The 25724-nt window shown below is 46.8% G+C and overlaps 6 protein-coding genes across 6 annotated transcripts; 4 read left to right on the forward strand and 2 right to left on the reverse strand.

The window, feature by feature from the left end:
- Window positions 1-384: 384 nt before the first annotated feature.
- LOC115771913 (probable Rho GTPase-activating protein CG5521) lies at window positions 385-11724 on the reverse strand. Its single transcript, XM_030717802.1, has 6 exons — window positions 11028-11724; window positions 9308-9418; window positions 7535-7706; window positions 2306-7477; window positions 2037-2233; window positions 385-1973 (listed from the first exon to the last, which is right to left on the reverse strand). The coding sequence occupies exons 1-6, from the start codon at window positions 11131-11133 to the stop codon at window positions 1702-1704; spliced, it is 6030 nt and encodes a 2009-aa protein (XP_030573662.1). The 5' UTR covers window positions 11134-11724; the 3' UTR covers window positions 385-1701.
- Window positions 11725-12339: 615 nt separating this feature from the next.
- On the forward strand, window positions 12340-13791 carry LOC115757668 (26S proteasome regulatory subunit 10B). The gene is made up of 2 exons (XM_030697986.1): window positions 12340-13710; window positions 13777-13791. The coding sequence occupies exon 1, from the start codon at window positions 12477-12479 to the stop codon at window positions 13674-13676; it is 1200 nt and encodes a 399-aa protein (XP_030553846.1). The 5' UTR covers window positions 12340-12476; the 3' UTR covers window positions 13677-13710; window positions 13777-13791.
- Window positions 13792-14091: 300 nt separating this feature from the next.
- On the forward strand, window positions 14092-15543 carry LOC115771863 (putative gustatory receptor 97a). Its single transcript, XM_030717743.1, has 2 exons — window positions 14092-15255; window positions 15310-15543. The coding sequence occupies exons 1-2, from the start codon at window positions 14224-14226 to the stop codon at window positions 15541-15543; spliced, it is 1266 nt and encodes a 421-aa protein (XP_030573603.1). The 5' UTR covers window positions 14092-14223.
- Window positions 15544-15718: 175 nt separating this feature from the next.
- LOC115771864 (palmitoyltransferase ZDHHC16) lies at window positions 15719-17827 on the forward strand. The gene is made up of 6 exons (XM_030717744.1): window positions 15719-15827; window positions 15898-16045; window positions 16479-16788; window positions 16846-17057; window positions 17122-17450; window positions 17516-17827. The coding sequence occupies exons 1-6, from the start codon at window positions 15784-15786 to the stop codon at window positions 17619-17621; spliced, it is 1149 nt and encodes a 382-aa protein (XP_030573604.1). The 5' UTR covers window positions 15719-15783; the 3' UTR covers window positions 17622-17827.
- Window positions 17828-17994: 167 nt separating this feature from the next.
- On the forward strand, window positions 17995-21465 carry LOC115772033 (cilia- and flagella-associated protein 58). Its single transcript, XM_030717963.1, has 7 exons — window positions 17995-18087; window positions 18146-18365; window positions 18446-18738; window positions 18799-19247; window positions 19310-19626; window positions 19686-20647; window positions 21178-21465. The coding sequence occupies exons 1-7, from the start codon at window positions 17995-17997 to the stop codon at window positions 21451-21453; spliced, it is 2610 nt and encodes an 869-aa protein (XP_030573823.1). The 3' UTR covers window positions 21454-21465.
- A 26-nt stretch (window positions 21466-21491) lies between these two features.
- LOC115772032 (cilia- and flagella-associated protein 58) lies at window positions 21492-24991 on the reverse strand. The gene is made up of 4 exons (XM_030717962.1): window positions 24387-24991; window positions 23676-24293; window positions 22814-23130; window positions 21492-22750 (listed from the first exon to the last, which is right to left on the reverse strand). Exons 1-4 carry the CDS (start codon window positions 24887-24889, stop codon window positions 21513-21515), a joined length of 2676 nt encoding a protein of 891 aa, XP_030573822.1. The 5' UTR covers window positions 24890-24991; the 3' UTR covers window positions 21492-21512.
- Between the last annotated feature and the right edge of the window lie 733 nt (window positions 24992-25724).

Here is a 25724-nt window from a genome sequence, read left to right on the forward strand (position 1 = left end):
TTTGGGCCAGTTCTTAAAAAAACAAGTATGAGAAGTCAGAAAGGCTCGACTAGAAAATGCACTGTGTCCTTAACCAACATTTCCAATTGCTTTTATACAGACTAACTAGGCTAAATCGATTCATACGTTCATCATGTACATCTCAGGGATAGTAAGGTCTTTTTCTCTATAATATACTACTCAATAGTATGACATACAATATCTATAATGCAGATAGCTGCAAGACACTTATACAACTTTTAGCTAACATTAGATAGTATATCATTTGTCATATGCCATAAAGTTAACAATAAAATAAAACTATATACCCATTTTAACTATTTTCAATGGCATAAAATGATGGAATATCTTTTTAGAATTGAATTGCATTTTTATTTTATGAAAAATACTCGCTTGTTTCTTAAATAAATTAGTAAGTAGATTTATAATATTAGTTTTTGTATAATGCGTGGTGTACTTGGTGTTAGTTACAAAAAATTGTCGTTTGCATTTTGCTTAGGTTACGATATTTTTGCTTTGTTTTTGTTTTTATTTTTATACAAAAAATCTTACACACATAGATAATTACTAAATGTTATTGGTGTTAATTAGACTAAAAATTTCATAAAACATTTGTGCAACGAAAACGCATTGCAATTAATTTTTGTTTTTCGTTTACTTGCCCGCTCTATAAATAAATATAAAATGAACATATATATGCATGTATATATATAAATTTGATCAATTTGTTGAAATTATTCGCCGAACAATATAGTAAAAAAGTGTTCGCATTTCTTTAACAATTTGTTGCATATAATATTACATATATATATATAATTAAAACCCGATTGTTTGAACAATTGTGAATCGATAGATCGACTCTCACTTTTGGATACTTATTAGCTAGATTGTCTATACATAGAGCTCGACTACATATAATACTACGAGTAAATGTTGCTTGATTTAATATGGATTCTCGAATTGTAAAATGTATAAATAAATTTTGATTTTGTTGCTTTTATCAACGAATTCTACGAATCTATAAATCAAACATTGAAATAATGCAATTATATAACATATTTATAGATCGAAATTATACGAGTCCTGGGAACTCACTGATTTATCAAAAAAAGAATATGTTAGTGCATGTTAAACAAAACTACAACAAACAAAGCTGTGCGAATATTAAAATCAAGTTAATTATAAATTGTAATATAAATTATGCACTCATATGGGTAAAGCTCAAACTATATAAAATTAATTAAAATCAATAATGTTATTAGATTAAATTTGAGTGGACGCAAGTAACATGGAATTGCTTTTGAATCGAACAAATTTATGAATTAATACGTAACTCTTGTAATTCCAGTGCGCTTTGCAGTTTAGGGAATTGGAATTTTGGCAAATAAATAGTTAAATACAGTGATAAGTTAGACTAAATTAGCAACGATATGAATGAAATAAATTACAATATAAATAGGAAATATATAGGAAATTTTTTAAAAACATAACAGGAAACGTGCGTGTGTGTGTGTGTGATTTGCAAATACTATTCATGTTTCAATAGAACTCCGCGATGGCTATTCCAGTAACCGCCTTAGACAGGCTTGCTTGCAGCGGGGAATGAGTTGAGTTAGGGGATGGTATTATATAGTAGTAGTAGTTGTGGTAATAGTAGTATTTGTTGTTGTTGTTGCAGCTATAGCCAGTGCGTGTTATAGTCTATTTGATGCGACGCAGCGGCAGCGTGGGACTCTCTGGTGGTGTATCGCCGCCCGCCGCACTGCCACCGGAACTGCCGCCCACCACAATATGTTGCAGCGAGTGCTTCTTGGTAACGCCCTTGAAGGGCGGGCCTAGCTTGCGTGGACCACGTGGCGATGCAGAGCTTATGCTGCTATTGGAATTGGCCTCCATGGCGGCTGTGGAGCCAGCCGAGGCGGAGGGCGCTATGCCCAGCGGCGGCGCCGCATCTATGGATGCCTGTACCCAGCCTGTAAGCAAACACATATGAGTTTAGACATAGATGCGACACGTTCATATGGCATTGTAGTTACCTTTGACAGAGGCGCGATTAGGATCAATTAAAGCGGCTGCAAGGGGCGCGCCAGAACTACTCGCATTGGACTCACGCAATGTGCTCAGCGTCGATAACGGCATTGGATTGTAAATGCGACTGGCAAAGTCCTCGAATGTAGTGCTCTCTTTGTAGCGCGACGAGACGCTGTCCAGCGAGCGATTACGCTCCTCATAGCTGTCAGGAAAAGAGCAACAACCACAATAATTACAACAATTTTTCAAACTTAGCTTAAGGTCGATTACTCACAATTGCTGGTAGAGCGGCAGGGCGGCGCGCTTGGTGCGACTCGCATTGATGGCCGTCGCTCGTATGAGCGTGGCCAGGCAGGCGCCACTGACGACTGACTCATTGGCAAGTGGCCCAAACCAGGGCACCTCTGGCTTCCGATTGACCGTCACACGAAACAGTCCATTACGCAGAGGATAGACAACGATGAGCACATCGCAAAACTCCGTTGGCAGAATATCGCGTCTGTAATCGCGATGATGCTCGCTCCAGACAATGTGCACCTCATCGTTGCCCAGATGACGCGTCTTCAGCAGCATGGCCTCCGATGAGTCTGAGGGCATGCGCGTTGCCACATGATAGACAACCTCCAAAAAGGGCGTAGCATAATATGGCGCCGTGGCACCACAACCCTGACGCGGCAAGCCGCCCAGAAAGCCATTGTGCGTCTCCAGCTCTATCTCCCAGCCGAGCGCCGAAACGAACATTTCGTACATGCTGCTGCCATTGGTGTTGCGCAAGATGCTCGTCTTGTCCTCCTGCCCGGCGGCCACATAGATAACGGCCATTTTGTGCGTTTCCCGGCACTTTTGCAAATCAACGTTGCGCAACTCGCGCAACAATTTCTCGCTGCGCTGCAGCAGATGGGTGCGCGAGCGTCGCTCCCAGCCGGCCAAGCCCAGATGGGCAAAGAGCAGGCGACAGTATTGAAAAGGCGTCTCGACGCGACCCGGCAAACTGCCACTGCCGCCGGCGCCCGTGAACGAGTCAAACGAAGCGGTTGCACTGTGCAGCGAACGTTGATCCGGCTGCTGCTGCAGCAGCGATGAGCTGGAGCCCGCATGCCGCAGCGAGGCAGCCGTGGGCGTGTGTTGTGATTGACGAGCGACAAACTCCTGCTCCAGCACACGCTGATTGAGTATGATTGATATGGCCTGCGCCTCCTGGGCGCTGCTCAATGGACTGCAGCTGGGCGCATTGAGCTCGGCAACCGTGGGCGGCACACATTCGGGACTGGTGTGACCAATATAGGCCAGCATATCGTCCAGCTGATCCAGATCGGGCGCCGCATCCTTGGCCAGCGGCAGCACACCGACTGGACGATGCCGCAGTGTGTGTCGCGGCAATTGCGGATCCTGATGGGCCAACGAATCCATGGGCTGACACAGCTTTGTCAGTCGCGACGGTCCATCATAGCGTTCCGAGCTGTACTGGGCGTGCGCGGGCGCTGGCACAGTTTCAGCCTTGCGCGGCTCCGAATACAGTATGGAGGCATCCCAGCAGGCTTTGCCATTCAGATCGCGCATGAGCACACGCACCTGCTTCTCGGCGGTAACCAGGCCTGCCGTAATGCCACCACCAGGCAGCTTCAACGTGGGCAGCTCTATAAAACTGGCCACCAGGCCCGAGTTGAGCATGAAGAGCTGCAGATTCTGTGCGTTGACCACCGAGGGCAACTCCATAGAGTCACGACGCTCCAGCTGACTGCCGCCGGCGCCGCTGGCGCCATTGCCGACAATATCATCCTGCTCCTCCACCATGGAGCTGAGGCGTGATGCACCAATGCCCATGGGAAAGTGACCCAGATGCGTAACCAGATGCATAGCAACCGCTCGGGCGCACAGCCTTATGGCCGAGATGCAGGCCTGTATCGTCTCCGATGTTTGATAGTTAGCCTCCGGCAAGCGTCCATCGCCCTGCAGATCATCGCTGGCAATGTGCATATCGAAATCCTCATCCGAGGTCAGTTTGACGCGTTCGTGACGCGGCGCACCGGATGCCACCTGGAGCAGGACGCGCAGCACCTGCAGCACCAGCGTATCGCCCTGGTCATTGTAGGGCGTCAGCATCAGTGCAGCTGGTATGGCCATGCAGAACTCGCCGAGGCAGAGCATCAACGATGTCAGCACCACCTTGTCCGCATCCTTGGGCTTGGACACGTTCTGTATGTCCAAGGCACGACACAGTGCCGTTATAATCAGGTGCGGCAAACGCTCAATGGCCGCCAGTTGACGTCCGCGCTCCGCACACAACTTGAGCGCATCCACTGCGATGACAGCGATGGTGTGATGCTTGAATTGTAGAGCCTGAAGCAGCACCTGCAACACCTCTCGTATTCGCGGATGAAAGCTGTGCGCATGCGTTTCCTTTGGCGGCAGCACATCCTTGGGATGCGGCACCGATTGCTGAAACGGGACACGCTGCTGAGCGTTGCGTGTGGGCTGGGAAAGACGCAACAGCAGCCACTGGCCCAGCTGGCAGAGCGCAATGCAGCGCGCCTTGGCCGAGGGTTCACGGCGTGCACAGCGCAGCATTATGTTGAGTATATGATCCTGCAGATCGGGACATTCCATCAGTTCAAATTGCTGCGGCGTCGGCTGCAGCACGGGCCGCGGCAGCAGCGTTGCGGGATACGCCAGCAGCGAGCCCAACAGAGCGGCCACCTCAGCGCGCGGCGTAGTGCGTGTCACCTCAAGGGAGGTCAACAAAATGGCGCTGGCATGCACCAGATCCAGCAGCAGCAACGTGTGCCCCGGTAGCAGTAGACTCAGCAAACGCGGCCCCTCCAAATGCTTCATAATGGCATAGATCAGATCCCGATCCTCGCCGGTGAGCAGCTGATGCAGCGCATGATAAAACAGCGGCAACTGTTGCATCCCAATGGCACCCTGCAGCGCCAACGAGCAGAGCAACTGCAGCGCCCACAGTTTGCCCTTTTTGAAGGAACGATCCAGGGTGAGGGCGCCGTAGCACCATGGTGCTACCACAGCAATGGGCGGCACCAACGGCGGCGGCGGTGGTGTGCTTTGGTTATCCGTCGAGATGCCCTGATTCTGTTTGATCTTGATGAGGTTTTGGGTCATCTCCAGCAGATGCTTGAACACTTGCGCATGCAGCTCCGATTTGGGTATGCGATTCACATCGCCCAGGGCGCCCAGCATGCGTTTCCACATAATGGACGTGGAGTCGGGCAGCCAGCCGGTGGCCGTGCCGCCGAGCATAATCGAGCGACGCTCGGAGCCATAGCCACCGGTGCCAAAACTGCCGGAATTGCCATCCTCCAGGCTGCCCGAGTCCGCGGCTAGCACATCGATCTGCAGCTGGGCATCCTTAATGGAGCCGCCTTCAATGCCGCTGCTGGCCGTGGGCGATGGACTGCGCGAACCGGCGCCACTTTCAGTGTCCTCCACCGCATCCTGATAGCCATCCACATCGTCCACGGCCTGCTGTGAGCCGCGACGCCGCCGACTTTTTCGAATGGGCGCCAGCGAATCCAGCGACATGGCTCGACGCATATCCTGGACAGTGCTCTGCGCCTCCAAAGTAACGCGTATGCCAGCTGCCGCGGCGTCTGTCTTGGGCGGCACGGGTCGTCGTCGGCGTATACGTGAGTTGCGCGCCGCCGACGCCAGGCTGCCCTCGCTATAGCTGCGACTCAGCATTGGGGTAAGCGGCACAGGACGTACACCGTGGCCGGTGCCGCCATGTGATTGCGAGTGCTGGTGATGAGTGCGATTGTTGGGCTGCAGCAACGGCGCCTGGCTATTGCTGCCCGCTTGGGAGTTCTCATCAGAGCGACTGCTATTGGATTCGGCGATGCTTTCACGCTCGCGCTGCAGCGCGCTGGTCGCCACGCTGGCCCCGCTGGCACTGGCGCTGCCCGATCCCTGCCAGACGCTGCCAATGCGTCGCCGCTTGCCACGACTCTCGGCCACGCGGTCCAGCGGCAAATCTAGCAGATTAATTCCATAGGTGTAGCGCGAAAAGACGCGCGTCAAGGTCTGTATCGTCTTACTCCACTCGACGATGAGCTCCTCGCGATGCGTCAGCGACTGGAGAACGGTGAGAAACTTCTCCCAGAGCATCACATTGACGGGCACATTGGTGTGTGCTCGTATCCAGGTGACGATAAGCGTTTGAAATATGGCCGAGCCGAGAATGCCGCCCAGGCTGGCGCTCTTGGAGCCACTGGGCGGCGGATTCTGATGCAGCACAACGGCGGTCACCTGGAGCAGCACTAGCAGCATCTGTTCCCACGTGCGCGACTCCATGCGTGTGTTCATCACCATGGTGCGATACACGTTTAGTACCTTCTTGCATATCTCCGTCTGCTCCTGCAGCGGCGTCGATCGATAATCCCGCGAGCGTGTGGGGAAGCATATGTTCAGATTTGCCGTGTTTACAAGGAACACATTCGCCGCATTGGTAACAAACACCTGCAGCACATTCTGCATGCCCGCGCGCACCACCTGCTGCTGCTCCCTGTTGCCCTGCATGGCGCCCACGTAGGAAGGCGTGCGCAAGCGTTGGCTACGCGGCGTGCCACCAGGCGGCGCCGTCGGTGCGCCCTGTTGTTCATCATTTGGCTCCAGCAGAAATGGTGGCGGTGTGCTGCCCGTCATCCAATCCCGATAGACAGCAATGGCCGTGCGTATAGACTCGATTTGCGCTTTTGATGTGAAGTTCAACAGAAACGCCTGCCGATAGACCTCGTGCACAAAGTTGATGTTCTCACGGCTCACATAGAACACATCGCGCACAATGAGGCCCTGCTGATAGCCCAGCAGTCGCGCATGATCCACGCCCTCGATATGCAGGGCACAGTCCAGGCGATGGCTAAGCAGACGCTCGTGCGTAAAGCGTGACACCCAATTGATGAGCACCACCACGCAGGAGGCCATGACCTCCTCCTTTTTGTGTATCGAACGCATGACAGGCATCTCCAAGCGGGGACTGTATATCGAAGTGCTCGCATCAAAGCTGGGCGAAAAGACTGGCAGAAATACGTCCTTGAAGCGTTGCAACAGAAATGCAAACGCTCGATGATCCTTCTGGGCGCGATTGTCGCGCCAGCGCAGACAGGCGGCCGTTTGCACCATGCTATTGAGTAATATTTCCAGTCCATCGCGTGGATCTGGCGGCGCGGACTTCTCGCTGGACGAGGGCGGCAGCAGAGCAACCACCTCAGAGCTCTGCACGGGATGTGAGAACGTATTGTCATGGAAAACGGAAGCCATGCCGCCGTCTGCCTTCATGTTGGGATGTGTGAGAAAATCCGTAGCGCTGAACTCCGTATCGGGTCCCACAATGCCCTTCTGTGGCACTATCAGGCCGGGTATCAAATCCGCGTACATGGCGTGCACATATCCTGGCGCATTGTCGCCCAGAGTCTGGTACCACAGCAGAAAGTATCTGTAAGTTTGAAAGGATTTAGTTGGCTTCCAAGCTTGTCAAATTTTTAATACTTACTTCACACCCTCGCGTCGCAGCTTGGGCGAATTGCCCAAGTGCAGCAGCTTGGCCATGATGCGGCTGAGCGAGTGACATTGCCAGCGGCGAGCCAACAGCTCCGGCAACAGGCACAGTATCTTCTCCAGCAGCCATAGCGATCCATCCAGTTCCTCGCGATGCGCCTTGTGCACTGCATAAAGATAAAGGATAATTGTGGGTTAAAGAGCCAATCTCAGCAAGTAAATTCCTGTAACAAGCAATCTGAGAGAGTCCTAAGCAAGCACATGCCAATGGCGGGACGAGCACAAAATGCAACAGAGCGAGTGCGAGAGAGACGAGGCGAGTGGAAGAAATTAATGAATAATTTTATTTCATTTAAGATCAATTACAATTTAAAGAATATAAAATTATAAAAAATCTTACAAAGCTTATTCTACATAAAGCTTTCAAATGAAACATTTTTAAAAAGCTTTAAGAAACTCTGGAATTAAACGGAACCATCTACTATTGAGATCAATACTTTTGAAATGGAGCAAATGCCAATGGAAATGGAACAAATTCCCACATTTTTTGATATGTATATGCTGTTAGGAATGCTGGAATAGAACATTTTTTATACTAAATGTAAATGAAAACAGCACCATTTTCAAATACCCATATATATATATACATATATCTGCCATAGGAACGCTGAGATGGAACAGACTTCTATACCCTACTAGAGATTTATAGAATGGCATGTGACATTTTTAAATGTATTTCTAATAGGCTTCTAAATTAAAATGCTTAATGGAATGCTGGAATGAAACAGTGCACTGTATCAATAGACAAATTCTCGATGGCACATGTGATAATTTGATTGTTTAATTCTATTGAAATCATATGAAATAAAAATGGCAATTACACTTGATATTCTGACATGTTCTAACAGATGCTGGAATGGAACGGAATGGAACAGTAACAAGCTGTAGTGACAAATAGGAAACAGAAAGATGAATAGAATGAAACAATAGTAAACAATGTAAGGGAAATTTAAAGTCAAAGCAAAGTCGGAATGTGATGAATTTTACTGGATAAGTCAATAGAAGACCACGCCGCAAACTTACCAATGTGAAACGGAAGTTCTGCCAGTAAAAAGTTATACAAAAGAGAGGGCAAAAACAAATTTAGCAGGAATTGAATTTAGAGTATTTCCTTAAACATAATCATAGAAACTACAATTTATTTGTGTCATTTTTCGTTGTTTTATTTGTATGAGAAGAAACGTATTAAACAAATGTAGATACGTATAGTTGTAGACAAAAGACACAAACAAGAAGCAACCATTAATTTAAATGCGGTTTGCTTTCTTAATTGGTGGGGAAAAGATTAACAAGTTGAAAGCGGACAAAAACAAGTAAAAGTGCTCTAGCCGGGAGTGTCCCACTAGCAGATACCCTGTACCCAGTTCTGTGTCTCTGTCGCAGTTTGTATAAACTAACTAAAAGCTAAAAAAAACTATATTTATCGAAGGAGGTTAACTGTGAAGAAAAGAAAACTTCTTTGTCCCACCTTAATTTGTTTTTTTTTCAAATAGAGTCTGAGATCTAGGCAGATCCACAGACAATCGAACCAATAGTCGAATTTCGGAAATCGACCAAACTTATTGATCAACAATATTCTCTATACTTGTTTCGCAAATGTCTCTTTTCTGTAACAAGCATTAGCACAACTGCAACATACCCCCTTTTTTCGGGTACAGGGCACTTAAACTAAAAGAAAACGCTTTTAAGATTTGATATATATAATTACCTTTTTGCTTAAGATTTGCCTCGGCCTGTATGAAGGTGTCGTAGAGTATAAAATAAACATGGCTATAATTTGTCTCGAACAGCGACTTTGACTCCTCATAATCCACATTATCTAAAAAGAGAAAGATATATAGAGAAATAATTTAGCAAATGCTGCATGTACGTATATAAAAACAAATCCGAGTAACCCAATTCCCGCTCTGATCTGATAAGCACAGCCCGCTTCCCACCTGAGCAACAGGTGGCGGACGCTGACGCAACGTCAACATTGATTGGCCAATAAACAAAGAGCATATCGCCGATAACGATAAACATGTATGTATGTATATATATGTACATACATACGCATGTGCATATGTATATGCACATGTATGCAGGCGATTTCCACAGTTCTGTTCTGTTGCAGACTCGAGAAAAGAAAACCACACATGACGAACGGGCGAAAACCGCAGAAGCGGGCTCAAAAATGCGTTGAAAAAAAACCAACATTTGATGAATCAGTGCCAGAGCGGTAAAAGGGTTGCAGGGGGTGAAGAGGGGGAAGAGAGGGGGGGGGGGGGGGGGGCAGGTAGCTGCTGCTGCCGGCATGTGTAGCTGTCATCAGCGAAACGCTGCAAAACAGAAGAAAGCTAAACGTTGAGCGGAAAGAGTAGGCCAAGAAACCTTTAAAACTGGTTTCATAGAAGGCCAAATGCGAAGCGCGCTTGTTGATAAAGTAACAAACAATTGGAAAAAAGAACTAGCTACATATGTATGAGTGTGTATGACCGTTGGTGTTTGTGTGTGTGTGTGGCACAAACTGCGTGTAATTTGCCGAGTAAAAACAACAATAACAATGGAGCCGAGCGGGTGGGCAGGCACCTGTTGGGTGTTTTTTTTTTTTTTTAATAGCTGCGTTCAATGACACAAAAAGAAAGTTACACAGCCACATACATACATGTATGTACGTAGGTATGTACCTAGGCATGTGCATTTGTATATGTATTGCATGCATGTTTTTTGGCTGGTGTTGAAATTGTAGCAACAAAGTTGCCACTCAGTCAACAGTTGCCGCCAGTTGGTAAGCGCCGTAATAATTGTGTGCCGCGTTTATCATTTGACGTTTTTTCACACATTGCGCGTTAAGTATGCATGTGTGCGTGAGTGTACGATGTGCGTTTGTATGTCTCATTTTTGCATACATTAGAATGTGGTTGCCATTTGTTAAGTTATGATTATTAGTATGCTGTTAACTTTAACAGTTGGGAGTAGAAGAATAGAATATGTAGTACAATTTAGTATTTAAATATGTGCATGATGTGTGTGTGTGTGTGTGATGTGCCTGTCTGCCTATGTAGAGTAATATATTTGCCATTTGTTGAGATATGCTTTTTTTATTTGTTTAACATTAGTTAGTTAACAGAGTTTGAACAAAACAATGAACAGTGGGAGTAATGTATTAGCATATGTAAATATGTACGTGCTGTGTGTGCTCCAACAGGAAATAGCATTAAGCGCTGTGGGCCGCAGCTATAAAATAATAATCAACATTTGTCGCTTAATATTGCTACATTTTAAATGGCAGCGACCACGGTCAAACGCCCACCTGTCCAGCCCAGCAGCAAAAATATTAATATACATATATGCACATATACAACTCGTTTTCTTATGTTTGCATAGTTTTTTTTTGGTTGTATTTAATAATTTATAGAGAGGCGTTAATTGGTATTCAAGTACATTACCTAATATTGTGCGCAGGTGGCGCAGGCGGGAGGCCGAATCCTTTTTGCAATCTTGCAGCTTGGCCGTGGACTTTTTAACATCCGCGTGGGATTTCTTGGTAAACATTTTAGCACTTTTGCGTTTCTTATAATTAATATTTGCACACAAACATTCTTAAACTAATTCGTTTGATTTCGTTGCTAAACAACATAAATAAATCGCACGCACGCACGCACACACACACACATATACACGGCCGCACACTCGCACACTCACTGTATATACTTTCTTTTCGCACTTTGTCCAGCGGAGCACCAGATGCGCGAGAGCCCCCGGAGAAATTATTAGCATCGACCGCACGACCAAGCGACCATCCGTCCCAACGAAGCTGACGTTGCTGTTGGGTGCGCTGCTGCCGCTGCTGCTGCTGCTGCTGTTGCTGCTGCTGCTGGTGCTGCTGCTTTTCGCAGTTCGTTGTAAATTTTTGCTTTTATTTCATGTCTACACATTCGCTCTCCCAGCAGCCAATTGCACATAGACACAGCGGAGTCGCGCAATTTCCAGATTGCAGTTGAATTCATTAAATTTTGTTAAATATACCGTCTCACTGCACATTATTAAACATTTTTCGCTGCAGCACGGACACGGAAGAGCTGGTTTTATGCGTTTTTACGAAATACAAATTCATCTGCGACGCGTTTGTTGGACTAAAATAAAAATTCGGCCAATCAACCAGGTGGAATGTTATTTAACAGCTAGACATAACATTGGCAAGAGCATTAACATTTGCTCATCTGTTATTAACAGTGAGCGATAAATACTTAGTATGTTTTTTAAGTTAACACTAGCTCTGTATATTCATTATTTTGATATAAGCTGTTGTTTGTCTATAACAACAGTTTCTTACTAATTTTTATATAGAAACAAGAATTATAGTTTGAAATTGGAACTTAAGCTTTGGCTGCAATACTATCGTTTCATGTCTTATACTGTCAAGATACGACCAGCTAATATATCGATATTTTAAATTCTTAACTTATATTTTAGCTCTTCTTCTTATATTTTAGTTATTAAACAGCCCGCAATTCAACAATTCAAAAATAATTTCACGAATAAAACTAGCGATATAAAACATAATAAATGTATTGCAATTTATTTCATTTAATGCTTTTGTAGGCACTATACAGCAGGAAAATGCATGTGAATACTTACTGGCAACAGAATTGCTCGTCACACAAATTTTACAGCTACTGCTGACAGTTATTCAAACTGCTGAGCATCTACTTTCTCAAGCAGTTGGGCAACCTTGATTCAGCTGTCATTTGCAAAGTCCGCTGTTCTAATTTCGTTCCTTTGCTTTTCAAACGTCAAAATCGTTAGACGTGATTTGCAGTTTTAAGTCCGGTGAACGCAATAAATTAGCTTCCAATTGAAATTTGAAAAGTCAAGCGCTAGAAAACTAACGCGAAATGTCATCCCAACCAGCTGGACGTCCACCGCTGAATGATGAGCGCGTGAACGCGTTATCCAGTTATCGCACCAAACTCCTGGAGCATCGCGAGATCGAGTCACGCTTGAAATCGCTGCGTGACAAGCACAAGGAGCTGCATCTGGAATTCCAGAAGTCCGAGGATGATCTGAAGGCACTTCAGAGCGTGGGCCAAATGCTGGGCGAGGTGCTCAAGCAGCTGACGCCGGACAACTTTATAGTTAAGTCTGCCAATGGGCCGCGCTATGTGGTCGGCTGTCGCCGGCAGTTGAACAAGGCGAAGCTTAAGCCTGGCACACGAGTCGCCCTGGACATGACCACATTGACCATAATGCGCTATCTGCCACGCGAGGTGGATCCACAGGTGTACAATATGACGCACGAAGATCCCGGCAATGTGGACTATTCGGCCATTGGTGGTCTGGGTGATCAGATACGCGAGCTGCGCGAGGTCATCGAGCTGCCCCTGATGAATCCCGAACTATTTATACGCGTTGGCATCAATCCGCCCAAGGGGTGTCTTTTGTATGGCCCGCCCGGCACTGGGAAAACGCTGCTGGCACGCGCCATTGCCTCCCAGCTGGATGCCAACTTCCTAAAGGTCGTCTCCTCGGCCATTGTGGACAAGTATATTGGTGAAAGTGCACGTCTCATACGTGAGATGTTCTCCTATGCACGCGACCATCAGCCGTGCATCATTTTCATGGACGAGATCGATGCCATTGGCGGGCGTCGCTTCTCGGAGGGCACCTCGGCGGATCGTGAAATACAGCGCACACTCATGGAACTGCTGAACCAAATGGATGGCTTTGATGCTCTCGGCCAGGTTAAGATTATAATGGCCACCAATCGTCCGGACACTCTGGACCCGGCACTGTTGCGCCCCGGTCGCTTGGATCGCAAACTGGAAATACCCTTGCCCAATGAAATAGCCCGTCTCGATATACTGAAGATTCATGCAGCCCCTCTATCCAAGCAGGGCGAGATTGACTACGAGGCGGTTGTAAAGCTATCGGACATGTTCAATGGCGCCGACCTGCGCAACATTTGCACCGAGGCGGGTCTGTTTGCACTGCGCGAGGATCGCGAGTATGTCATTCACGAGGACTTCATGAAGGCCGTGCGCAAGACTGCCGACAACAAGAAGCTGGAAACCAAATTGGAGTACAAACCACTTTAATGCAGCAGATACATCTTATAGACTAACGACAAATGTAATTTATATGTGACATAAAATTTAGAGCTAGACTGCTTTACTTTCTTTCTTTTTATGATTTTAGTTAGCGAATTCTACTCTTAGGCATGGAAAATGCATGGAATGAGATTGACACTTAACAAAGAGAAGTGGAACACAGTTTTCTACAACATATTCTACTTAAACAAATCTATGTGAAAACTGTAGAAGGGAGCAGTACGTGGTTTCACGAATGTCGACAAAAGCACGCCCACAGGCGGAAAATGGGGGAGAAAGCAGACTTGTTAGATTTTTAATAAAAACAAACACTGACAACTACTGTTTAATATGACATTACAACAGATTTTGTTACTTGAACTATGACCTTTAACTACGACAATACAGTGGACCCCGTATTCTCACTACTCCGTAATTTGCCGTTTATAAAATAAGTCAACCCTAATTTGTTAAGTGCCTTAATTATGCTTCGCATGAGATAAGGACGCAGCTTAATTGAGGTGCAATTAAATCGTTGCCGGTGCGCGTCAGTGCCATGCTACACCTGAAGGCGGCAACACGCCGCATACGCGTCTCCTGGCGAACGCCTCGACTGCGCAGCTCCTGGACGCTGACCAGCCGCGTGGTGATGGCCTGTTTGATAATTGCCATAGTGCAGAATATAGTGTATGGGATTTTTCCGTGTTGTTTCGATTTCAAGCACAGGAAGTTTGTGTTTTGCAAGACTTTGGCCATTTACTGTTTTTCTGTGGCCACGCTAATTGGCGCCTTCTATGTGACCCAGATTTGGGTGGCATACACCGAGAACAAAATCGATCTGCGCGATCCCATTCAGATCTATTGCTATATGAACCTGTGCGTGGCGCTGCTCAACTATGTGACCCAATGGGCCATCATACCGGAGATCTTGAGTTTTCAAAATAGTTTGCCATTGTTCAGCACCCTCGACTCTTTTACCATCTCGCTGAGATCGGTGGGCCGGGCCACGTCGCTGGCCAGCCTCAAGATGTTTGTCTGTCCGCTGCTGATGCATTTGGCCCTGATTATATACCAGAGACACAGACAACCCGAGCTCAGTTGGGCGAGCACGGGCAAGATAATGCTGCCCATCTACTTGGGCAACCAGCTGAACAACTGTTTCTTTGGCGGCATTGTGATCACCAAGATTGTGCTCGTCGAGATCAACAGGCGATTGCGTGAGATTCGCAACGAGGTGAACAGATTGCAAACACCTCTGGAGTTGCTGCTGCAGAAACCCTACTATCGTATGCAACGCTTCTGCGACCTGGCCGATCGTCTGGATGAGCTGGCGTCCAAGTATGCGCTCTCAACTGGTCGCTCCATGGCCTATTTGCTGCTAACCGCCTTCTCGCTGGTCTCATCCATGGCCATTAATTTGTTTATCACGACGCTGGGCTTCTACACGCAATATCAAGCCTTTGCTGATCACATTCTGCTCGAAGAAACCTATGATATAGCCCGAGCATTGGCACATTTGGTGTTTCTGGTGGTTCCCTTCACAGAAATATGTTTGGTGGCGCGCGTCAGTCAACAAGTCCTGGACGAAGTAGTTTGCCGAGTTGTCTGTAAAATTTAAATGCAAATATTGACTTTCTTGCAGGCTAAGGAAACGGGTGACTTGCTGCAGCGCATCAACTTGGAGCACGCCGACGTGCGCTTCAAGCAAGCTGTGGATGCATTGTGGCTGGAAGTGAATACCATTAAATACAAATTAATGCCAATGGGTCTGCTGGAGCTGGACGGTTCGCTGATCAACAAAATATTCTCAACAGTCGCTGGCTTTCTATTGTTTCTTATACAAAATGATCTAACACAGCGATTTTCGTTAAAATAAAATTTGCTAATTTATCAGCTTTAAATTTAAAACGTTACCGGCGTCTATCGATAAAAACGCACTTATTGATTGTGGTGGCTGGTCGATAAGTAACTAGGCACTTACCAACACCAAGTTCTTGGGCTACGCAACACTGTTTGCTTGTATCGAACGGCTGATTGTAAATAAAAGCGTTGAAATGCATATGCGCCCTTCTATTTTAAGTTTACAAAATAAGAGCATAAGTTAAAAGTGAACACAATGGCGCGCATTACCTGGCGCACGAACTCCACACAGAGTCTAGTGTAAGTGTGAGACGAGGTGTTTGATTATCTGCTAGCTGTGCATATGTAAACTTTGTTATTCTACCGGCAGCTCCACATTTCGCCTACGCTGGAGCTATATGAACCACTGCTGGCACTCGCTCACCTTCAATGCGCACATGAATTCCAGCTATGCCACCGACGTGTGCATGACGCCGATCTTCTGGGTTGTTGACAACTACACACACTGTTTGGGACCAGTATGTAATGACTTTTCAATTTGTTTACAAGCAGCTCATGGGCAGCGTTGCCAACTGCCGCTTCAAAAAGGCTGAATTCAATGTTAAAAATGGCTAAACCAAGCTAAATTATTTACAGCCAAATTTAGTTGTTTCTGGCTAAAAACATATTAAAATAGCCAAATTCAACTGTTAACTAGCTGAAGCTCCACTCGCAGAGTATAAAAAACTGGTTATAAACGAACTATTAAATATTAACTATATATACATATTCTTGACCAGTATCAACAGCTAGATCCGTTCGTATGCTTCTGGGAAGTTAAATTCGTCTTTTAACTTTTTTTATAAATTATTTTGTTTAAGCCCATCGAGCTAGATTATATATCTTTCATATAATTTATAACTCCAATGGCTAAACCCCTAACTAAAAGTTCTTTCTATTGTGTACTTTCAGTTCTTCGTTGTGGGCGTGGCTATACTGACTACTGCCGTTGTGGGCATCGCCTATTGGATTGGCCTGCCCTTTTGGTGGGCCAAGAGCCGAGTGGCAACAATACTGCTGCTTATCGTGGGCAACTGGCTGCTGCTAAACATTATTTTCCATTATGTGATGGCTGTGATAACGCCCGCTGGACAGCCACCAGAAGGTGTTAGCCATGTGGAGGCCGTCAGCATGTGTACCAAATGCATTTCCCCAAAGCCGCCGCGCACGCACCACTGTTCCGTGTGCAATCGCTGCATATTGAAAATGGATCATCATTGTCGTGCGTATAGGGTCTGTCTCCGCTCTTTGTACTGTTAACAGTAAAGTTTATTTTTAGCCTGGCTTAATAACTGCGTGGGTTATGCGAATCATCGCTACTTCTTTCTATATATGCTGTACACCACGCTGGGCTGCCTGTTTCTTATTGTGTGTGGCCTGGAGATTGGCTACAAATATCTCTGGCTGGATCACAGCGAGCACTGGACGGAATTGGAACCGCTCGAGGGTCACCCAGTCAAATTCAATCTAAGCGGACATGCCATACTTGTTGTATGTTTATTCAATTGAAATATTATTGCAGCTCCCTTTTTATATGTACGTATTTGTTTTGCAGACGCATCCGCATGAGTACGATGACATCCTGTTGCCAGCAGCTGTGCATCATTTGCCCACGCCCATGGCGGACACGCTGGCCGACTCCACGCCCACACGTCGACGCATTTTATGGTTTATGGCCGTGACCAATGTGGCTGTGGTGATTGCCCTGGGCACCCTCTGCACCTGGCACGCCAAGCTCATCACGCGCGGCGAGACCAGCGTGGAGGCGCATATTAATGAGGCTGAACGCAAAAGATTCTTACAACTGAAACGCATTTACATTAATCCCTATAATTTTGGCACCAAAAAGAATTGGAAACTATTTCTGGGCCTTGTGCGTGGCAGGTAATTCCTGTCGCTAAATACATTCTTCACTTCTTCTTCACTTACACAATTCACTTTCTTTTCAGATCGTTTTGGCGCACCGTGTTGCTGCCCTCGTGGCACAGACCCGAAGGCAACGGTCTTAGTTTTCATACTGTGCACGATGCAATCTTCGAGGATGAGTGGCCATAGTCCGTGTGCGGAGGATTGCAGCTTTTGTGATGTCATCTTAGCGCATTAGTTAAATTATTAGGCTTAAGTCAAGCATTTCCATTAGGGTGGCATGCCAAGAATATTTATTAGTCATCTATTAGTATAAGCTAAGACTTGATATTTAGCGTTTCCATAGAGATTGTGAGCTAGATATGTCCTATATGTCCTATCCAAATAAACAGAACTGGCGCAATTTGCAAGCTTAAAACCTGTTGAGTAGATACGTTGCTAGGATATGCCTCATGCGCCGGTATGGCAACTTGTTGCCAGGACGCCAATTTATGTACTTTTGGGTTTAGTCGATACGAAGAGCTAGAAGAGTTGAAGAGGAACAAATTTATACTATCCAAAAATGTCAAAGGCTTCGGGCTCGGAGGACGAGCCGTTGGTGCCAGACGACTTTGATGATGACTTCTTCAGGGAGCTCAGCGAGAAGATACCCGAGGTGAGTCGCATCTTAACGAGAATCTGGACGTTCTAACAATTGCGTTAAACATTTTCAGGCAACCAAGGCGTTGCGGCAAAAGGATACTCCCAACAATGCGGACAATGTTCAGCGTCTGCTCATCTGTGGCACACGCTACAAGAATGATCTGCGCATGGAGGAGGGTCGCACGCAGGAGCTGCGCGAGCAAATAGCTGCGCTCGAGGAGCGTCTGGAAAATGCGGCGAACATAAGCAAATTGGATATGGCCACCATTGAGCAGCTGCGTGGTGTTATAGGTGAGTGTTTAGAAAGAGAGAGAGAGAGAGAAAGACGGCAAAGAGCGCCTTGTCTATCATATACCATATTACCTGCACAGAGGGCGCCTGGAAGCAGAAGGATGCGTCACAGATACGCGAGCAGTCGGCACAGGACGAGGTGTTAAGTCTGCGCCAGAAACTGGATGCTGCCGAGCAGATGGTCATGCACCTCAACGAAAAGGGTCGCGCCAAGAGCAACAAGCGGGATGACAGCAAAGAATGTGAACGACTCAATGATGAAATTAAGGAGCTAAACAAGCGCCTTCAGCTGCAACGCGCTTACGCGGCGGAGGTGGAGGCCACCATACAGGCGCTGGAGGGCAAAAACAAGGATATACTCAAGCTGCTGGATGTATGTATGAAATAAAGCTGATCGCCAGACATTGCCTATAATAGATATTTGCCCGCTCAGGAAACCTCCAGCGATGCGTGCAATTTGAAGCGTAAGAGTGATGCTCTGTCCAAGGAGCTGGCTGCCATGAAAAGCGAGGAGACCAAATATCTGGAGCAGATAGCACACATCAAGACGACCAATGAGCATCTGACCAAGGTCAAGGTGCGTCAGAATCTGCAAATACTCTCGCTGAAGACGAACATGGAGCATCTGAATACGTTGCACAACAGCACCTGCAATAAGCTGGCCAAGATTACGGTGGATCTGGAGTATACGGTGCAGGAGCGGGACAAGAACAAACGTGCCTTAAATCAGCGCATTAATCTACTTAAGGTGCGCGAGGATGAGCTCATCAAGCTGCGCCAAGACAACGCCAAGCTGGCCAAATCACAGGAGACCATCGCACGCAAATACGGCGGTCTGGAGATGTCCAAGCAGGAGGTGGAGCAGGAGAATATGCGGCTCAAGTAGATCCTGCCACATCGTCCATATATATACATGGAATATATTAAATATTTTGCATTTACAGAACCCAGCTGGGCACCCAAGACAAGGAGCTGGAGTCCATGCGTCGTGTGGTGCATCACTTCGAGAAGAACAATGAGAATCTAATCAAGGAACGCGATGTGCTCAAGCGAGATCTGCAGGGCGAGCATCAGAGCGCTGAGAAAAACGCCGCCCTATATCAGGAGTCCCAGCACGAGGTGCGCGCGCTCAAGGACATCATCAGCAGCATGGACTTGAAGCAGAAAAAACTGCAGGAGGACTTGAAGAAGCAGAAAAAGGAAAATGCCAAAAAGCTGGACGAGATTCAGCAGTGGGTTGATAAAGTCGATCTGCTGCAAAGTAAGTGTGATGCTGCATGGGAAATATTCCATTAAAACTCATGTCACGTCCGCCCACAGATGAAATTCACCTGAAGGAGAATCAAGAGATCGAGCTGAAGCGCACGATTAGCGATCTGGAAACCAAGTGCTCCAAGTTCCAGCAACAACACGATCTTATGTCCAGCGAGCGGCAGGGTCTGCAGCGTTCGCTGCAAGCCGCGGACGAGGAACGGCAAAAGCTGCGGGATCAGTTAAATAATCTGCAGTCACAGATCGAGACGCTCAAGGGCAAGATTAGCTATCGGGATGGGGAGCTGAGCAAGCAGCAGCTGCAAATTGATCGCATGGAGAAGGAGCGTCGCCTGCTGCGCAACGATGTGCGGCATGCGCAGCTGGGTCAGCAGCACACCAAGGCGGAGCTGCTGGACAAGCGCAAGGAGAACGATCGTCATGCCAAATCGCTGCAGGAGGACGAGCAGCGTTTGGCACGCCTGCGCAAGGATGTCGACAATCTGATGAACGAGAAGAACTCGATTAGTGCGGCGCTGACCAGGCGCAACGAGGAGTACTCCAAACTGCAGCACAATTTGGAGAATCTGCAGACCGCCCACGATCAGACGGAGCGCCAGTTTCTCCAGTGCCAGGACGATATGCGTCTAATGGGCGTTGAGATTAAAAACTTGCGCACGGAACGCAATGTGCTGCGCGCCGATCGCGAAAGTGCCGCCGATCTGCGGCAGGAGCTGCTGCAAATGCATCGCCTGCTGAACCAGGAGCGCATCAAGGCGCGCGCCTTGCAGGACGAAATGATGACGCCCATGAATGTGCATCGCTGGCGTCTGTTGGGCGGCAAGGATCCGGAAAAAATGGATTTGCTCGAACGCATACACATCCTGCGCAAACAGCTGCTCAGCCAGAACGTGGCTGCCCTGGAGCAGGAACGGGCGCTGTCCGAGGCGCAACAGCTCTATGCCGCACTCAAGGAGTTCATGCTCAAGCTGCCCAGTCACAAGGTGCAGGCGGAGCTCAATACTGTCAAGGTGGGCGTGGTTGCTTACTTGTTGGCAAATATAATTCTTAATATAGAGAGAAGTTTAAATCAGGTTCAATCTTAGTGAGAGGTTCTCTTAGGTTCCTTCATGGTCACATTATTATCTTTTCTATACTTTATCTATGTTCTACTTTTTATCACGACTCTCTTGGAATTTTATCTAATTGTTTCACATAATTTGACTTCAGATAATAATCGATTCTCCTCCATTATTTAGTTTCTATATTCCTTGTCTTTTTCTAATAGCATATTCTAATTAAATACCCTATCCATCCAAAGACTGTCCACCATGGTCACATAATTCTGCCTCAGTTTATAATAGATTGTCCTCCCTGAACACATTATTTAACTTTAGTCCTTAGCATTGCTTTGCATTCGATAATGAAATATTGACCGTGGTCACATTAACAGAAAAGAACAAACCTCTCGTCGTATCAAAAATATAATCTGTTCGTTATAAATAATAGTTTACAAATCTTCATATTCTGCTGCAATTGTGGAATTGTGTTTCGCCTGCAGGCCTGCCTATCCGCCAAGGATCGAAAGCTGAAGGTGCTCATGGCCGAGCTGAGTGCCCGGGAGGCTGGCGAGAAATGCAACGCACAGCAGCTGGTTGAGCTGCGCGGCAGCCTGGCGCAGACCAAGACGCAGCTGCTGGAGGAGAAGCGACGCAAACAGAAGCTGCTGGAGGAGCGTCAACTATGGGAGCAGATGCAGGCGCATTGCTACTCGGCACCGGCGCAGCTGCCACGCACCCTGGGCGCCGGCTTTAAGGTGATCAGCACGCTGCTCTAGAGGATTGGCTAAATAAATGCACACATATCAGTAAAAGCCACAGTCGTTGGGGTTTCCTTTTAAGCGGCGGAGTATGCAAAGTCGCCGCACTGCTCGCTGCTCCTGGAGCTCATGTGGAAGACCTGCTGGTGCTTGTTGGCATGGCGTTTGCGCGATACGGAGACGATTTTAAGTAGCTTATCGATCGCTTCGTTGGGCTGCTGCAGAAGCTGCTCCTTTTTGATCACCTGCTGAAACTCATCAATGATCAGATCCCGCGACTTCAGATCAATCTCATTGATGGCCAGCTCGGCTTGCATTGCCTTCACCTTGCGGCTCTGCCGCTGATTGACGCGTTGCTGCAGCCAGAGACGGTTCACGGTATTGGGATCGGGCATATGCTGCAGCTGCTTCTTGAGCGTATCGTACAGTCGCTGTGCGTCCTGCAAGCGACGCTCCATATTGACACGCTCAACGCTGAGCCGTATGTTGCGCTTGAGCAGCACCTGAATTTTGCGTATCAATTGATATTTACACGGATCCTTGCCGATTAGCACACGCCAGCGATGTATGCGGTATGGATACTTCATCTCCTCCGTGAACGCGGCCACGTGCAGGCGTTCACGATTGAGCTGACGCTCGAGTCGCACAACCTCGTGGCGCATGTTACACTTTTCGTTCAGGGCACGCTGCAAGCACTCGTTGGACATGGACAGATTGGTGATCTCCGTTTTGAGCAGCCGTATATCGTCCACTCGTTGATTGTACTGCATGGTGCCGCGCTTGATTGCCAGCTGCATCATGGCGAGCTGCTCCTGCTGGATGCGCACTTCGCCGTTTCGTCGCACCATTTGCTGGCCGACCAGTGACTTCTCCTTGTTGACCTCGTCCAGGCTGATGGAGATCTGTTTGAAACGCTTCTCATCCTGCTCGATGGTGTGCTGCAGCTGCTCCGCATGCATCTTCGTCTCGCTCAGATCGGAGCGCATGCGCTCCAGATGGCGATCCTTGGCATGAATCTCGTTCTGCTTGTGCTTCAACAGATTGTCCAGCTGATCGATGCGATTCTTTTGGGCAGCTATTTCCTTCTCGTTGGTGGCCAATTGCTGGCACAATTGATTTATCTGAAAGCTGAGCTTGCCATTGATATTCTGCAATCCCTGCCTCTCCCGGCCGCACATGTTCAGATTCTTCTCCAGCATTATCTTCTCGCTGTGCACGATTTCCATCTGTTTTTTCGCCTTCAGATAGCTCTCGTGCTTATGATCCAGCTGCTCCTTAAGTTCCGCCAGTTTTTCCGTTTTTCTCGCCACTTTTGCTGTAAGTGAGTGAATCGGTGTGAGTGAGTCTTTGTATGTGTGTGTGTGTGTGTTTTGCTTACCTTCCAATGACTCGATTGTCTTGTTCAGCTCATTGCCCTCTGCCTGCAGCTCATTGACCTCCCTCTTGATCTTGTGTATCAAGCAATCTTTGTCGTCCAAAAATTTGTTTGCACGACTCAGATCGCTTTGCACATCCTGCGTGCGATGCCGTTGCAGGACCAGATCGTGCCGCAATGCAGCCATTGCATCGTTATGCCCGGCCAACTCCGTTTCCAACTTTTTATGAGTCCGTCTGATATCCTCCTTCTGCCGTATCGTATCCTCCAGTTGCCCGTTGGTCACCAACAGTTTCTTTTCTAGCGCAGTCAGCTCGTTACTGAGAACAGTGGGGAAACAGTTGGAGAGCTTTTAATGGAAATTGATTGATTGAATGACAAGCCGATTGGTTGGCTAGCTGACTGAATAAATCGCCGACTGATTGATTGACCCAAAGACTGACTGAATTTGATTGACATACTGGATTATTTAATGGCACACTGATTGATTGATTGAGGCTTTGACTGACTTACTAGCCGAACTGGCTGATTAACTGATTGATTGACCGGCGACCTGACTGATTGACATATTGACTGATTGACTTACTGACTGATTGACGGTCTATTTGACGGAGTGGTGGACAGACTAGCTAATGAACTGACTGATTGACGGACAAACTGACTGCTTGATTGACCCACTGACGCAGTGAACGTCGGACTGACCGACTGAAGGAACTATTCGACAAAATGGGAGATTGATCGACTGATTGACCGACTGATTTCCAGGATGTGGACCAATGCACAGCTCGAACTAGAAAGCTTACACTATGACGGTGTTTTGAAAAATTGCTCTCTCAAATCCTTCTTTATGTAGATTCCCACTTACTGTAGGTGCGCCTCTTGATCAGCGTATTCGGCGTTCTTCTTAGACAGCTGATGGAATCGACGATTAAGCAGCAGATAGACATCGGCTTTCTTTTTTTTATCGGCCAGACTCAGTCGAATTGATCGCTCCAATTCATCCCTTTCGCGCAGCAGCGCTTTATTGGTGGATTCCAAATTTGTGAGCACCACTTTGATGCGGCGATACTCCTCGTCCATTTTATGATTGATCTTTATCAAATTGTTGTTCTCATGCGAGAGCCGATCGATTGTCAGTCGTAGATTATTATTAATGGTCGAGTGCTCATGAAATTTTTTCTCAAAAACGCGCAGTTCCTGATTCACTGAATTAATATACTCCAATTCCTTGCGCTGGCTGATGACCTTATCCTGCAGGGTCTCCACAAGTTGACGATTCTTGTGCTCTAGTCCAAATAAATCCGATTCGAGCTGCTTGACACGATTTTGCTGAGCCTTAATAGTCGTGCGATGATCTAAAATGATGGCCTCCAGCGAAGAGGCATAGACGCGATTCGTTTCCAGGCGCTTTTGGTATTCCTTCAGCTCTCTGGCCAGACGATCGCGTTCCCGAAAGACAACCCCGCGTATGCGCATCTCCTTGCTGAGGGAGATAGGATAGACAGAGGCAGAGAGAGAGAGAGAGAGCGAGAGAGAACGTGAGTGAAAGAGAGATATTATCTGGATCTCTACTTACGAACGACGACTGTCTGTGGAGTTCATTAGCCTGGCATGATTCTCCTTTGTGGTATAGTCCCCTTGAGCGTCTCGCGACAGGGCCTCGCGATATTGGGCCGCATCAGTTGTGCGCCAGGCCTCGGCCAACGATTCGCGCAGTCGCTCCATCAAATTCTGCGAATCGGCAGATGCCTCAATGGCCAGCTGTAGCTTTTCATTTGCGGAATCGACTTTCGCCTGCGTGTTCTTGGCAGCTTCCACCTCATCCACGTAGTATGCATGCAATCTGGCCAAAATGTCAACGAAACGCTTCATCTTGCTGGCCAGAAAGTTATTGACGGGCACCAGATGCTGCACTAGCTCGTACGATATGCCAAAGAAATCATCGTTCAAATCCTCAATCAGATTCAACTGCGCCGCGTCCACCTGGTCATCGTACCTTGGATCGAACATCAGCGTATGCCAATGTGTCGATTCTGATTTTTCAACTATTTTCTTTTTGCGCAACTTCCGGTCCGGCATGGTCGTTTTTTAAGTCTGGTGGGCGGCGAATATGAAAACACGTGAAACTAACGCAACAGCAAAAATAATTGCAAACCAACAAAATAAATTGGTAAAAAGCGCGCAACAAACAAAAATAAAATAAAACACGCCTATGAAAAATTCAAAACAAACAAAACGAACAGAGTTAAAATGCAAACTAACTTTGAAGTCTCAAAAAAAAAAGTTGGTAAGTACTATTAACGCTTAGTTGGACTTTATATTTCTCTCTGTGCATGCTATACCCTTTAGAATATACCCATAAAGGGAGAAAGCATAAATTGATAAATGTTCTTCACCTCAGACAAAAGGATTAATGGAACGCGGGAACTATTTGAAATTTTAAACTAATTTTAGTACTTAGCGTTTGCTAGATATATACGCTAAGGAAAACCTCCTAATACCTAATATATATATGTAATTAATTTATAGATTTATTTTATTTTAATTAGTTAATTTCGTTCAGCTTTAAATTAAGACTATAAAGAACAATTATCTTACAAATACCTTCTAAACATATCTGATTCTTGAAGCAAACAAAATTTACGTCCGATTGTCCCTTTTAAAGCTTCATCTTCCAGGTTCAGTTCAAAATTTTTTAGTTTGGTAAAAATATTTCAAAATGCAAATGTAATGTTTTAAATACAACTCTCAATTTATGATCGAATCGGCGGATGTACTCTCTATGCATATTCATCAAGTTAGACAATCCTTCCAGAATATAACAACTTATTCTAATACCCAAAAAACTTTCCATCAATTTTCAAATAGATTTCTGTAAGATATATTATTAACATACCGAACACCACCCAATTAT

Source organism: Drosophila novamexicana, unplaced genomic scaffold (genome assembly GCF_003285875.2).
Source record: "Drosophila novamexicana strain 15010-1031.04,08,12 unplaced genomic scaffold, DnovRS2.1 tig00000108-arrow-pilon, whole genome shotgun sequence".
NCBI lineage: Eukaryota > Metazoa > Arthropoda > Insecta > Diptera > Drosophilidae > Drosophila > Drosophila novamexicana.

Coding starts and splice junctions, on each gene's coding strand:
- LOC115771863 (XM_030717743.1), top strand. CDS start 14,224: ATGCTACACCTGAAGGCGGCAACACGCCGCATACGCGTCTCCTGGCGA. Junction 15,256..15,309: donor GTCAACAAGTCCTGGACGAA/GTAGTTTGCCGA, acceptor ACTTTCTTGCAG/GCTAAGGAAACGGGTGACTT.
- LOC115771913 (XM_030717802.1), bottom strand. CDS start 11,133: ATGTTTACCAAGAAATCCCACGCGGATGTTAAAAAGTCCACGGCCAAG. Junction 9,419..11,027: donor CCACCTGCGCACAATATTAG/GTAATGTACTTG, acceptor TTCTCTTTTTAG/ATAATGTGGATTATGAGGAG. Junction 2,234..2,305: donor CTGCCGCTCTACCAGCAATT/GTGAGTAATCGA, acceptor TTTTCCTGACAG/CTATGAGGAGCGTAATCGCT.
- LOC115771864 (XM_030717744.1), top strand. CDS start 15,784: ATGGCGCGCATTACCTGGCGCACGAACTCCACACAGAGTCTAGT. Junction 15,828..15,897: donor AACTCCACACAGAGTCTAGT/GTAAGTGTGAGA, acceptor TTCTACCGGCAG/CTCCACATTTCGCCTACGCT. Junction 17,058..17,121: donor GCGGACATGCCATACTTGTT/GTATGTTTATTC, acceptor TTTGTTTTGCAG/ACGCATCCGCATGAGTACGA.
- LOC115772032 (XM_030717962.1), bottom strand. CDS start 24,889: ATGCCGGACCGGAAGTTGCGCAAAAAGAAAATAGTTGAAAAATCAGAA. Junction 24,294..24,386: donor TCCACAGACAGTCGTCGTTC/GTAAGTAGAGAT, acceptor TATCTCCCTCAG/CAAGGAGATGCGCATACGCG. Junction 22,751..22,813: donor GACAATCGAGTCATTGGAAG/GTAAGCAAAACA, acceptor ACTCACTTACAG/CAAAAGTGGCGAGAAAAACG.
- LOC115757668 (XM_030697986.1), top strand. CDS start 12,477: ATGTCATCCCAACCAGCTGGACGTCCACCGCTGAATGATGAGCGCGTG.
- LOC115772033 (XM_030717963.1), top strand. CDS start 17,995: ATGTCAAAGGCTTCGGGCTCGGAGGACGAGCCGTTGGTGCCAGACGAC. Junction 19,248..19,309: donor CAGGAGAATATGCGGCTCAA/GTAGATCCTGCC, acceptor TTGCATTTACAG/AACCCAGCTGGGCACCCAAG. Junction 19,627..19,685: donor TAAAGTCGATCTGCTGCAAA/GTAAGTGTGATG, acceptor GTCCGCCCACAG/ATGAAATTCACCTGAAGGAG.